Source organism: Leptidea sinapis, chromosome 18 (genome assembly GCF_905404315.1).
Source record: "Leptidea sinapis chromosome 18, ilLepSina1.1, whole genome shotgun sequence".
Lineage (NCBI taxonomy): Eukaryota > Metazoa > Arthropoda > Insecta > Lepidoptera > Pieridae > Leptidea > Leptidea sinapis.
Genome location: NC_066282.1, coordinates 6,695,589 through 6,708,303, shown reverse-complemented (window position 1 = coordinate 6,708,303; position 12,715 = coordinate 6,695,589). Strand labels below are relative to the sequence as shown.

Here is a 12,715-nt window from a genome sequence, read left to right as displayed (position 1 = left end):
ACAAAATGGCTGATTTGTACGCTTCCACAGCTGCTTCGGGGTCTTCAAACCGTTGACCGCGAAATAAATCTTTCATTCCAGCGAATGTAAAGAAATCGTTTGAGCTCAGGTCAGGACTGTACGGAGGATGGCCCATCAGCTCAACGTTTTCCTGCTTCAAAAAATCATTTGTCTCCGAGCCGTATGGCTTGCATTTTCGTGATGTAAGATGATGCGACGTTTAGGGTTATTTCTTCGCAGTTCGGCTATCATTTCTGGCAAACAAACCGTGATATACCACTCAGCGGTAGCCGTTCTGCGATCCTGTAAAGGAACTGTAGCAACATGCCCCTTTTTCGAGACAAACGTAGCGAACATTTTCTTTGTCACGCTGCGGGAGCGAACCACTTTCGTTGTTTAGACCTCGTCTTCGAAGACCCAAACTTCTGACTGATGTTTTTTTTCAGGTTCGTATGAACAAATCCATGATTCGTCACATGAGAAGACGGCATTTTACTTCCCTCCGTTGAAGCGTTGCAAAGTATTCCGGCACCAATCTACACGAGTCGCCTTTTGCTCTTCGGACAAATTGTAGGGTACCCATCGGGAAACTAGCTTTCCCACACAAAGTTCATTATGTAATATCGACTGAATTGCACTCATTCCGATACTGATAACAGCCTGAATCTGCTCATATGTCACATGACGGTCAACTAATACAATCTTGGTCGACCTGCAGAAGAAACAGTGCTGAGCGACACACGACCGCACCGGAACTCGGCATACCAGCGGTATATTGTCGTTTGACTCGGTGCTTCAACATCATAAATCGAAACAAGTTCGCTGAGACATTTATCTTGAGATAAGCTGCGACGAAAATTGTGATAAATTATGGCACGGAAATGTTCACGCGTGAGCTCCATTCTGTCAACGACGTGTCAACTTTAAACCAACATAGTTTTTGTTTTTGAACTTTTTTTTTATTGTATGAATGTCATGAAGAGGCCAGTATTCAAATTCTAAAAAATATTTTATTGTACCTCAATCGGAAATATTCTATTCCCGATCATTTCAGTACGCCCCTCGTAACATCAAAAATTACTTCGTAAAATATGCACCCTGCTGTCGTAATGAAAATATTTTACAGCAGAACTGTCAAACCATGCGTCAATAAATTCTCTCATAGAAATTATGTATGGACACATCAAAGGAAAAATTTGTTGTTTTTAATTAATTTAGCAGCATTTTCCTATTTATTAACCTTTTAAACCTTCCCTGGACTTCCACAAATAATTCAAGACCAAAATTAGCCAAATCGGTCCAGCCGTTCTCGAGTTTTAGCGAGACTAACGAACAGCAATTCATTTTTATATATATAGATTTGTGTCTTGAAAGAATCATTTTATGAAGTGGATCTGGTGTAGGTATAAGACCACAAATGACCACTGGAATATAGTTATAACTACTTGTTTCAGGGGCGGTGAAAGCATTACTTATTTAAAGGCTTAAGGTGACTAAAAATGCAAGAATAACCTTTTTAATAATACGTTCAACTTAGATTAAGGATTGGTCTCCGCTGCGCTACAACTAGATACCGCAGTGCGTAAGAACAATAGCTTTTTTATTACGGCAACTATTAGAAGCTTGTGTGCGTGGCATTTTAAAACTCAATGGTATCTTACAAATATTGTAACATACGGTTCATGGTATTTCACATTAAGGACGCGTTTACGAATCCGACAAAAATAAGATATTTTTCGGTAGAGTTTGTGATGAAATGAAACTAAATCTAACAAAACTAAAAATTGCCACACATAGATTACTTCTTTATCTTCAATTAGCGGAAAATATTTGCTTTAAAATTTTGATATTTTATGTCGTAAAAACGATTATCCGTTACCTCTTCACACAAAATTGACGAAATGGGGCTTCATTCAGGATCAGTTTTCTGCTACTATTTACATAATTTTGTCTTTTAAAAATTACGTAAGGATAACAGATATAATAATTTCAAAAAAACGGGAATTAAATTAATGAATATGTTATAAATAATCTCAGGAAAAAATAAAAATGAATCGTCTTAAATTCATATATTTTTCTGATAAGCATGAGCTTTAAAGTGTGGTATTAAGGGTTATTTTATTTTGTCCCTCCGTACGCATTGCACAGAGAGATCTATCGAAACAACGTCAGTCCGCGCCGTCGCCGTTGTGGGTAGACACTGTGTCGGTTGTAAGCAGCAGCTCGTACTCGGAAAGATCGCTGTACGAACATGAATATTTTTTATAAGCTCTACAATACTGTCTTTGATACTTTACATATTTTGAACGCAGTCAGATTTTCAAAAAAATATGTTTCTGTATTTTTTTGAAGAATTAGTGATTTATTTTCATCTCCAAATATAAGGTCTATATGAAATCGAAATCCAAGATGGCGCCTATGAAATATACCAACTTCTCTTCATGGGTGTCATTTTCATGGTTTGCGGGGTCAACAATAACGAATATCGGGTCAAAATCGAAATCCAAAATGGCGCCGATGAAATTTACCAACTTCTCTTCATGGGTGTCATTTTCATGGTTTTCGGGGTCAATAATAACGAATATCGGGTCAAAATCGAAATCCAAGATGGCGCCGATGAAATTTACCAACTTCTCTTCATGGGTGTCATTTTCATGGTTATCGGGGTTAACAATAACGAATATCGGGCCTAAATCGAAATCCATGATGGCGCCTATGAAATCTACAAAATTTTCTTCATGGGTGTCATTTACATCGTCAAAATTAGAATTCATTCATAAACTTAAATTATCTTATAAAAGGCCTGTCTAACAATATCCCACATGCTAAATTAATTCTTCATTCCCTAAATATAGAAATATTTACGTTTCGACTTTTCACTCACAATATGTACAAAACACATTCCGTTACCAATCTAATTAAAAAATCTCAAAATTTGAATTTGAAAGACCTATCTAATTGTGCTCTGCACCCTCGATAACCTCGGATACGATACCCATATTGTTGAAATCATAATTTTTCGCGGCGGCCATCTTGGATTTAAAAAACAACTGCGTTTACTGCACACGACGTTATGCGACAAAATTGCCATCTAAAATTCTAATATTTAACTACTAAACGAATACATCAACCAATTATCAAAAATACATAGGTATTAATAAAACTTGCTAAAGTATCAAATTCATTTGATTCCCGCAATTAACTTTAAGTACGTGTATGTGTTTGAGCGGTTTCAGTGTAGTAGTGCGATTCGATACCTCTCTGTTTTGAGAACGCGTCCTTAAAATTAATTAAATACAAAATACTTATTAAGGATATGTGATATCCCAGTGTCTTTTTTATTTCTTGTAGTAATATTTTTACAAAGTTTCAATTATTAGCAAGGTTAATACATAAATATCTATCTCTACTACTACGTCACACATTGTTCGAGACTGGCTCAAGTACGTCCATTTGGGCGTAGTAAAAGTTAACGTACTTTGCAACTTGCTGTATCTAGTTGGAGCGCAGTAGAGACCAATTCTTAATCTAAGATGTATAATTTTGTATAGCTGATACAGTTAGTCTTCAATTGCTACAACAAATAGAACCAGTGGGATATTGACATCAAATGAAGATTTTATTACAACAACAAGAACAAATGATATCAATGAGATTTTTACATCGTAAAAGCGGCCAAGTTTCCCGTAAATGACTCAAACACTCGTAAAATAACTATAAAATGAAGTTTGTTGACAAACAGGTAAATAAAATAATAATAACATTATATTATACAGGACAACGACAGACTACGGCTGTGTATGTTTTCTGTGTAGTTTTCTGAACCTTTCGGTATTTTATTTTGATAGTTTCATCAAACTAAAGCACAGTTCTATTAGTATTATTACTATGGGCTTATTTTACATTACAGATTTCATGTGAATCCAAACGGGAATCATCAGCTCTTTTATGAAACAGGCACGATTACTGATTTTGAATTTCTCATCTATTAAGTAGGTGAACGTCTATTAGATTAAAATAATCTGTAGTTCAGCAATAATTAATATATTTTTACGAACCTGCATTGAATTACTCGAGAAAATCCCGGTAGCTGTCATGGTGGTCGATTATGACGTAACACCTCAGGAATCAATAAACAATCAAATTTTCAAGCGAAGCAGTGATGATTATTGAGGTATGACATCATTCATGTTTCAGTTAACATGACGGATTTCCATCCTACTAATATTATAAACGCGTAAGTTTGTAATAATGTATAGATGTATGTTTGTAACTCTTTCACGCAAAAACTATGAATGGATTTTGATTACAATAATATAGTTTACACATCAGAATAATACATGGGCTATAATTTATAAAGATATTGTGTGAATAATCCAAAATATAAGGGGGAATAAAACTATTCTGGCGCGCGCCGCAAAAAACTGATTGGTTTACACGTATAGGCATAATGTATAATGTAAATGTTTACTTTAAGTAGTCCTATTAAAAAAGCTGCGTCAAAATAATATATTAATCTTTTATGTGTAAGCTATTAAAATAGGTAATCATTTTGGCGATAATTTATATACAATAAAAATTGTTTTTAATGCAAATTTAGTAGCTTCAAATTGTTTCTTATATCACGATGATTTTGATAGTTACGACTATGACCACCTGGACAGGTTCCCAAAAACTCCTCTCGTGGATGCGAAATAAAACAATCCATTCAAGATTAGAGATCTATATATTACCAAACGAAATATTTGAACCATACAAAATTTATGCAAATATTGTTTGTGCGATTTCAATTACAACTAGCGCCATCTCTTATCGACTAGCAAGCAAAAAGATCAATACAAATAAAAACTTAACTTATTAAATCTGAACACCATCCGAGTACGCGATACTATGGTGCAGTCCGGCGGCGGGCGAGCTACTGAATACAAATTTGCAATATTAACAAGAGGTTGGGACAAAATAAAGGCTACATCTTGTCATGCTAGATGCAGGCATATATACACTTTTGCTGACGCATAAAAGCATCCACGCGGACGACGTCAAGGTCAGCAGCTAGTATTGAATACTTTTATTTTGTTGAATATCTTATTAAAGTCAATGGATAATATAATATATTGAGTCATTTTTCAAATTCTCATTCGAATCTGTTCCTTATTTAAAAAAAAGCTTTTTATTGAAGTATTTGTTGGAAAACTCGACTAAAAAAGTTGTTCATTTTATTTGTAAAGTATTTTAGGGCCAGGGTGGCCACCTCTCCATTGTTGCCCCGAGGCCTTAAGCCTCTTTACCCGGCATCAGGCGACTTGATTCATTAATACTTTCATAATGGCCATTACTTGATTTACTTCTATTTAGAATATACTCGTGGGTATGAGAGTATATACTCTATCGAAGAGAAATCGTTCCTTGAAGTAGCTAAGACCAAGTAAAAGCAGCATTGGATGGAAAACTGTACGAATGCACGGGTAGGGTAGTACACGACGAGTGGCGAAGAAGTGTCAAGCAAGCGAGTATTGAAAGTTAAGACAGTCAATCAGTCAACAGTGTCACGACTAAATGATAAAACTACAAGCTTGAAAATTGCCCTGTGCTTACCTGGGGCATAAAAAGAGGCAAAGAAAGACAAAAGGAAAAATATAGAAGAATAGGGAAGTCCCAGGGCCAAGGGCCTCGTAAGAGGGTACAAGAGCATTTCCAGTAGGAGGTTTCTTTGCACAGGATGCCGACTAGATTATGGGTGCCACAACGGCGCCCTTTCTGCCGTGAAGCAGTAATGTGTAAACATTTTTGTATTTCGGTCTGAGGGCGCCGTAGCTAGAGAAATTACTAGGTAAATGAGACTTAATATATTATGTCTAAAGGTAACGAACGTAATTGTTGTTATGCTCAGATTTTTTTGATTGTTCAAGAATCATGAGCGACTCTGTATTGTAAATAGCAAGGCGTATTAATTACCATCATCTGAACGTCCTACTCGACCCGTCCCTTATTTTCATAAAAAAACTACCGCTAGTTTTGTGAAGTTCTAGCAAATAATATAGCTGTTTATGGAACAAAATACAAGATTGTTGGTAACTCCTACGTTTCAGAAACTAAGCCGCCAAGTATACACTACATTCAAGGGCGGATGCTGCGGTAGTGGTACTCCACGTGTCCACAATAAACAATGCTGTTGGAGCCGCCTTAACTGCGGCTGATGAACCGGTTGTGTAGCCGGACGCCAGAGGGGAGCCGCCGGATAGGGGAGGCAACGGTCGTCGACCCACTCGGCAGTGCCACGTCCCGCAGTCGCGTCAAACCCTATCAGCACGACACCCGTGCACGCGCATCTACCTATTTACAATATTTCCGCATACGATAACCAGTTACTTTGTGCTGTCAATAAACATTTAACTACAGTCCGCTGTTTGCTTCGCCACCATATGGTCCTTCTCACCTTGTCTACATGAAATAGCGACCAGCAGTACAAAGGAACAAAGAAAGTTAACGGACCCAAACCGGCCACGTAACATTCTTCGAGCTGTCGCCTGAATCCTTCAAGTCATCGTGCCTGCTTTCTTTTGGTTGTCGTGGAGTGCGTTCTGAAGGTCTTGGATTTACCGCCTGCAGCCATCCACCAAATCAGGGACCACTTGGAGGGTCATCGGGATTGCGGATCATCAACTTCGGTTGCGCGTGATCAGCATCAACGCACACGATTCGTCGGGCAACGAGGCTACGTGTTAATTTCATTCATCACCTGTGGATGGCATAACAACCGTGAGATCGTTCCAACCTACTCCTCAATATATAAAATCATTTGCTGAACTGCATAATTTAAAATCACTTGTTATTTTATTCTTGTACATTGCCTCTCATTTTTATTCTATTTATATTCATCTCATTCATCATAATCAACTAGATTTTCTTAGTCTCATTTATCGTCATATTTGAAATTGCATTTCTGTGTTATTTCTTTTCTATATTGCCTGTTTGCTTGTGCCTTCTTAAAAACATACACCTAGTTGGCTTCTATTTTATTTCAAGCTTTACTCTTTCTTCTTCATTATGTCCGAGTCTCAAATAAAAACGTTGATTAAAAAACGAGGTTCTATAAAGGCCAAGCTTACACAATTTTCGAATTATGTTGAACTATCTAAATCTTGTAAAAAATTAAGCGAATTGCAGACTATAGAACTGGAGTTCAGGCTGGCTGCTATTGAGGCCCTACATGAAAAGTATGACGCCTTGCAGGACGAGTTGGAGATGTTGGCGGACGACCCCGACGAGCAATATGCGGAACGCGAAGAATTTGATAAACTATACTGCAGTCTAGTGGCTACTGCTCGCCAGCTGATCACTATCGCGCGCAGAGAGTTGAATGCAGACATCGCGTCCGAGGTGAGCTCTTGTTCAAACACGCATAAGCATAATAGTGTGCGTCTGCCTAAAATTGATTTGCCCAGATTTTCAGGCAGCTATCATGATTGTTTGGAATTTCGTGACACATTTCAATCAATAATAAACAGTAACCAGTCTATCGATGACATTAATAAGCTCCACTATCTTCGTGCATCACTAAAGGGGAGTGCTCTTTTAATAATTAATAATCTCGATTTTAAGTCGGAGAATTACAACGCTGCCTGGAAGTTGCTTTGTGAGCGTTATGACAATAAGAGGCTGCTTGTGAATAATCATGTGCAAGCTTTGTTTAACATTGAGTCATTTTCAAGGGAATCAAGTAAGTCAATAAGACATTTAGTAGACGAAACTAAAAAAAATTTAAGAGCCCTGGCGACCTTGGATCAACCTGTTCAATATTGGGACACCTTAATTATCCACATTATGACGGGTAAACTAGATCAAATCACAAATAGGGAATGGGAGCAGCACCGCAACTCTATGTCACAGCCTCCCACCTTACCAGTCTTTATTACATTTCTCAATAGTAGGGCAGATTTATTAGAAACACTAGAGGAGTCCAAAGTCGCTAAAACACAAAACTCACAAGCTTTTAACAATACTAAACCTAAAAGCTTTGTAATTAATACTAACAATAATTTTACTAACCATAAATCATTCAATCATAAATCTTCATTATGTCAATTATGTAATCAGTCACATTTCCTATTTTCTTGCCCTAACTTTAGAGACTTACCTGTAGAGTCCCGTATTAAAAAGGCCCAAGACTTAAAAGTTTGTTTGAATTGCCTACGTCCAGGTCATGTACTTTCAAAATGTAAATTAGGCTCTTGTAAATATTGCCGTCTGAAACATAACACTTTGTTACATATTGAGAATGAACCAGAGCAATCTACCTCTCAAAATGTAGCGCTTACTCTTAATAACACGTCTGAAACAAGAACTGTGTTACTCTCCACAGCGCTCGTGAATGTGGTGGATACTAACGGAAAGCTCCATACCGCACGGGTCTTGCTGGACAACGGGAGCACAGCCAACTTTGTTTCAGAGGATTTCTGCCGTAAGCTGCACCTTTGTACTTTGAATACCAAATCCAGAGTGTTTGGCATCAATAATCAGTCTTCAAACTGCACAAAATCATGCAATTTTAAATTACAGTCATTAGATAAGGTATACGAAGTCAACATAGAATGCTTTGTATTATCTAAAATAAGTACTAAGCTACCATCAACTTATGTTGACACAAGGAGCTTTCAAATACCCACTGGCATTCGTCTTGCCGATCCTACTTTCAATTGTCCGTCTTCAGTCGACATCTTAGTTGGCGCAGAAATATTTTGGGAAATTTTAGGCGCGAATCGTATCAGTTTAGGAAAGAACAAACCTTCTTTATTTGAATCTAAGTTAGGCTGGTTGATTTCCGGCTTATTTATAAACTCAAATCATAATAATGACTCTTCTTCTCCCGTGTGCATGTTTTCAGACAACACACTATCAGATTTGTCTCGATTCTGGGAGCTTGATACTATTTCTTCAAAACACAAACTCACTCCCGAAGAGAAGCGCTGTGAGCAGATATTTGCGGATACCACGTATCGAGAATCTGATGGTCGTTTCGTGGTGACTCTACCCCTCAAAGAGCCACCCACCATTCTAGGTGACTCTTACAACATGGCCAGGCATAGGTTTATCTCTTTAGAACGTAGATTACAAAAAAATCCAATTCTTCAGAAACTCTATTTTGACTTCATGCGTGAGTACATAGAGCTAGGTCATATGACTGAAATTAATTCTTTTGATTGGAACTCTACTAAGAGCAAGGTAGCTCCTATAAAACCAGCTACTATGCCCCGACTCGAACTATGTGCAGCCTTGATGGGCGCTCGATTGCATTCTAAGGTACTTCAATCACTTACCCTAAAATTCAACGAGTCAGTGTTCTGGTGCGACTCTACCATAGTGTTGGGCTGGCTATCGATGACACCCTCGAATCTTAAACCTTTCGTCCGTCATCGTATCTCTGAAATCCAGGACATTGTCGGTGGTGACTGTTGGCGCTACGTTCCTTCAGCAGAAAACCCCGCAGACCTCGTCTCACGAGGACTCTCAGCTGACAAGTTAGCTCACTCTTCTTTATGGTGGTCAGGGCCACAGTTTCTACAACAAGACCAATCAATTTGGCCGCAATTTCCACGATCGCATGACAAGTCTACGTTACCAGAGACAGTTAGAATTTTTCATATCAACGTCGACGGTGAAAATGTAATTTCTACACTTTTCAATCGGTGTTCAAACTTTAACGCATTGCAACGCATCGTAGCCTTTATGTCACGGTTTCTTAAAAATTGCAAATTACAAAATCAAAATCGTACATTTGGTCCACTAACAACATGTGAATTAAATAATTCATTAAATTTAATTTTAAAAATCTGTCAACAAGAATCATTCCCTGAGGAGTACAATCTTCTCACATCAGGTAAACTATTACCTCCTAAAAACAAACTCTTATCATTATCGCCTTTTCTTGACGATAATAAAATTATTCGAGTAGGGGGCAGGCTTCATAGTTCCTTTTATGACTACAATGTTAAACATCCTGTTCTTCTTTGTAGCTCGAATAGAATCTGTAATTTAATATTTCAAATGTTTCATCATAAATTATTTCATGCAGGGCCTCAACTGTTACTTGCCTCCATTCGTCATCACTACTGGCCCATCGGTGGTAGAAATCTAGCCAGGAAGACAACATATCAATGTGTAAAATGCTCTAGAATCAAGGCTAACACAATCCAACCTATCATGGGCAACTTTCCAGTGCAGCGTTTACATCTAGAATTTCCCTTTTTAGATACAGGTGTCGATTACGCCGGTCCTATCATGATAGCTGACCACAAGGGCAGAGGTTGCAGGCTCGTCAAGAGCTTTATATGTGTATTTGTGTGTTTGGCCACAAGAGCAGTTCACCTTGAGCTTGTTTCAGACATGACAAAAGAAGCTTTTTTAGCAGCTCTCAACCGATTTATTGCTCGGAGGGGGAAACCACGCCACATCTTCTCGGACAATGGTAGTACTTTCGTCGGGGCCTTCAATGAGCTAGCGCAGCTTCTAGCACAGGATCTCGACCTAAATAGAATCGATCCAGGTATAACCTTTTCGTTTATTCCGGCATATACTCCACATTTCGGTGGACTATGGGAATCTGCCGTCAAATCCACCAAATATCATTTAAAACGAATCTTAAGCCTTACGTACCTCACCTTTGAAGAAATGGCAACTTGCCTTATTCAGATTGAATCTATATTAAATTCTCGTCCTCTAACTCCTATATCCAGTGACCCGTCAGACCTCACTCCACTTACACCCGCACACTTCCTTATTGGGCGATCTTTACTGACGTTGCCTCATCCACAGGTCACCAGAGCCAGTGTGTCCTCGCTTCAGCGATTCCAGAGAATCGAATATCTGAAGCAACATTTTTGGAATCGCTTCTCAAACGAATATGTTCTCTGGCTTCAGGAAAAATCCAAATGGCATCGCTCTACCAGAGGAGAACTAAAGGAAGGGGCTCTCGTTGTAATCAAGGACAAGACCTCTCCGCCTCTTATGTGGCTGATGGGACGAGTCATCCGTGTGCTACCAGGGAGTGACGGCGTCGCAAGAGTTGCAGACATACGCACACGCAAGGGTGTGCTCAGACGGGCATTCAACACTATTTGCCCCCTGCCTCTACAGTGACTCTACCTTGAAGACCACGGCTCTTCAACAGGGGGAGCATGTTGGAGCCGCCTTAACTGCGGCTGATGAACCGGTTGTGTAGCCGGACGCCAGAGGGGAGCCGCCGGAGAGGGGAGGCAACGGTCGTCGACCCACTCGGCAGTGCCACGTCCCGCAGTCGCGTCAAACCCTATCAGCACGACACCCGCGCACGCGCATCTACCTATTTACAATATTTCCGCATACGATAACCAGTTACTTTGTGCTGTCAATAAACATTTAACTACAGTCCGCTGTTTGCTTCGCCACCAAATGCCCCTTTATGATAGCGCACTTTAAGCATAATATATGGAAGAGTGTTTGAAGTTACCAACCCAGAAGGCTTTTCCGATAATAACTATGTTCTCAATGAGTTAAAAAAACTTGTTATATTGCAGATTCAATTAACTAAAGTATGTGTAATACATTATGTATCTCTTCTGCAGGCTAATTATTAATATTACAAAGGAAAACTGTTGAAGTTAAACAATTTGTTATGTCTTAAACTGCTATCCCTTCTTCTTCTAAGCTTCTTGGATTAATTATAAGTACATATTAAATTTGTGACCAAAATTTATGAACCATGAAAAGCAGCAAATTGTTTATATTTGAAAGAGCGACATTAAGACAATTTTCTAATTTGCAAATATTGGGGTTGAACAGGTTATCAACTGTAAAGTAGATCCTGTAACCATTTACAGGATCTACTTTACAGTTGTTTGTGGCTCCATAGCCACAAACTGAGGGTTCAACAAGATTTACGAACCATGTGTCACTCGAACGGTTAGTACAGTTAGTAAGAGCGCTCGAGGGTTCGTGTACTGCATCGTACATAAATTTAGGTTACAAATTTAACATAAATAAAATTTCAGTACAAATAAATTTTTGAGATGTTTTGAAAAGTAGTCCAAATGACAAACAAACTCTTTAAGAGTTTAAATGTAGTTGCTCTGTTAAAGTACCGCAATTAAATCGAACTATTTGGCCCGATTGTAAGAAGCCATGAAATGGAACGGAACCAAGTATTAATTTAAAAGATTATGGCGAAGTTAGACTTAGAAGCTGCAATGTCATTACAGCGAATGTTCGAATTTTGAAGGAGAAACGTTTCATGTGTCTTCAATTTATTAATTCAATGCACAGCACTGCAAAAAAGAGTATTGCGTCATATATGTTAATTTCAGTCCTTATATTTTACATTGAGATTGAAGTCGTGATAGATCTAAAAGTATTGACTTTGCATTTATATAATTCGTATAGATTTAGTATATTTTAGTACGAGGTATATTTTAGGCAGGCAGATGGCCTGCGAATTCGTTCGCATAAACCTTATATTATTTATTCGTTTAGATTGACTGTGGCATGTGAACACGTCGAAAAAAAGTAGCGGTGAACTTGTTACCTCTATTTTCAGCAAACGCACGTACACTAAAAGCCTTAGGTTCAATCCTTGTCCGCCATACACTGAAATGTTTACGGTTCTCGACTTCATACGTATGTTTATTCGACGTTTTATGAGATAAGCAACGCTCTTGTGATTCCTAGTGTTACAGAGTATAAG

The 12,715-nt window shown here is 38.3% G+C and overlaps 2 protein-coding genes across 14 annotated transcripts in view; one reads left to right on the top strand and one right to left on the bottom strand.

The window, feature by feature from the left end:
* LOC126969424 (ecdysone oxidase-like) overlaps positions 1-12,715 on the bottom strand; it is a 492,930-nt gene that overhangs the window by 59,058 nt on the left and 421,157 nt on the right. The gene's annotated exons all lie outside the window — the stretch shown is intronic.
* Positions 6,306-11,403, top strand: LOC126969432 (uncharacterized). 12 transcript variants are annotated; one of them, XR_007730383.1, is made up of 4 exons: positions 6,306-6,759; positions 7,234-7,380; positions 8,363-8,461; positions 10,382-11,403. XR_007730383.1 is itself a non-coding variant. In XM_050814848.1 (3 exons), exons 1-3 carry the CDS (start codon positions 7,825-7,827, stop codon positions 11,046-11,048), a joined length of 930 nt encoding a protein of 309 aa, XP_050670805.1. In that variant the 5' UTR covers positions 7,477-7,824; the 3' UTR covers positions 11,049-11,403. The 12 variants fall into 12 exon arrangements, 4 of the variants coding, with proteins under 4 accessions (XP_050670805.1, XP_050670803.1, XP_050670802.1 ...); XR_007730386.1 differs by lacking the exon at positions 6,306-6,759 and having other exon boundaries at positions 6,967-7,380; positions 10,918-11,403; XR_007730382.1 differs by lacking the exon at positions 6,306-6,759 and having other exon boundaries at positions 6,967-7,380; positions 10,409-11,403.

Coding starts and splice junctions, on each gene's coding strand:
- LOC126969432 (XM_050814845.1), top strand. CDS start 7,825: ATGACGGGTAAACTAGATCAAATCACAAATAGGGAATGGGAGCAGCAC. Junction 8,462..10,381: donor TGTTTCAGAGGATTTCTGCC/GTAAGCTGCACC, acceptor AGCTTGTTTCAG/ACATGACAAAAGAAGCTTTT.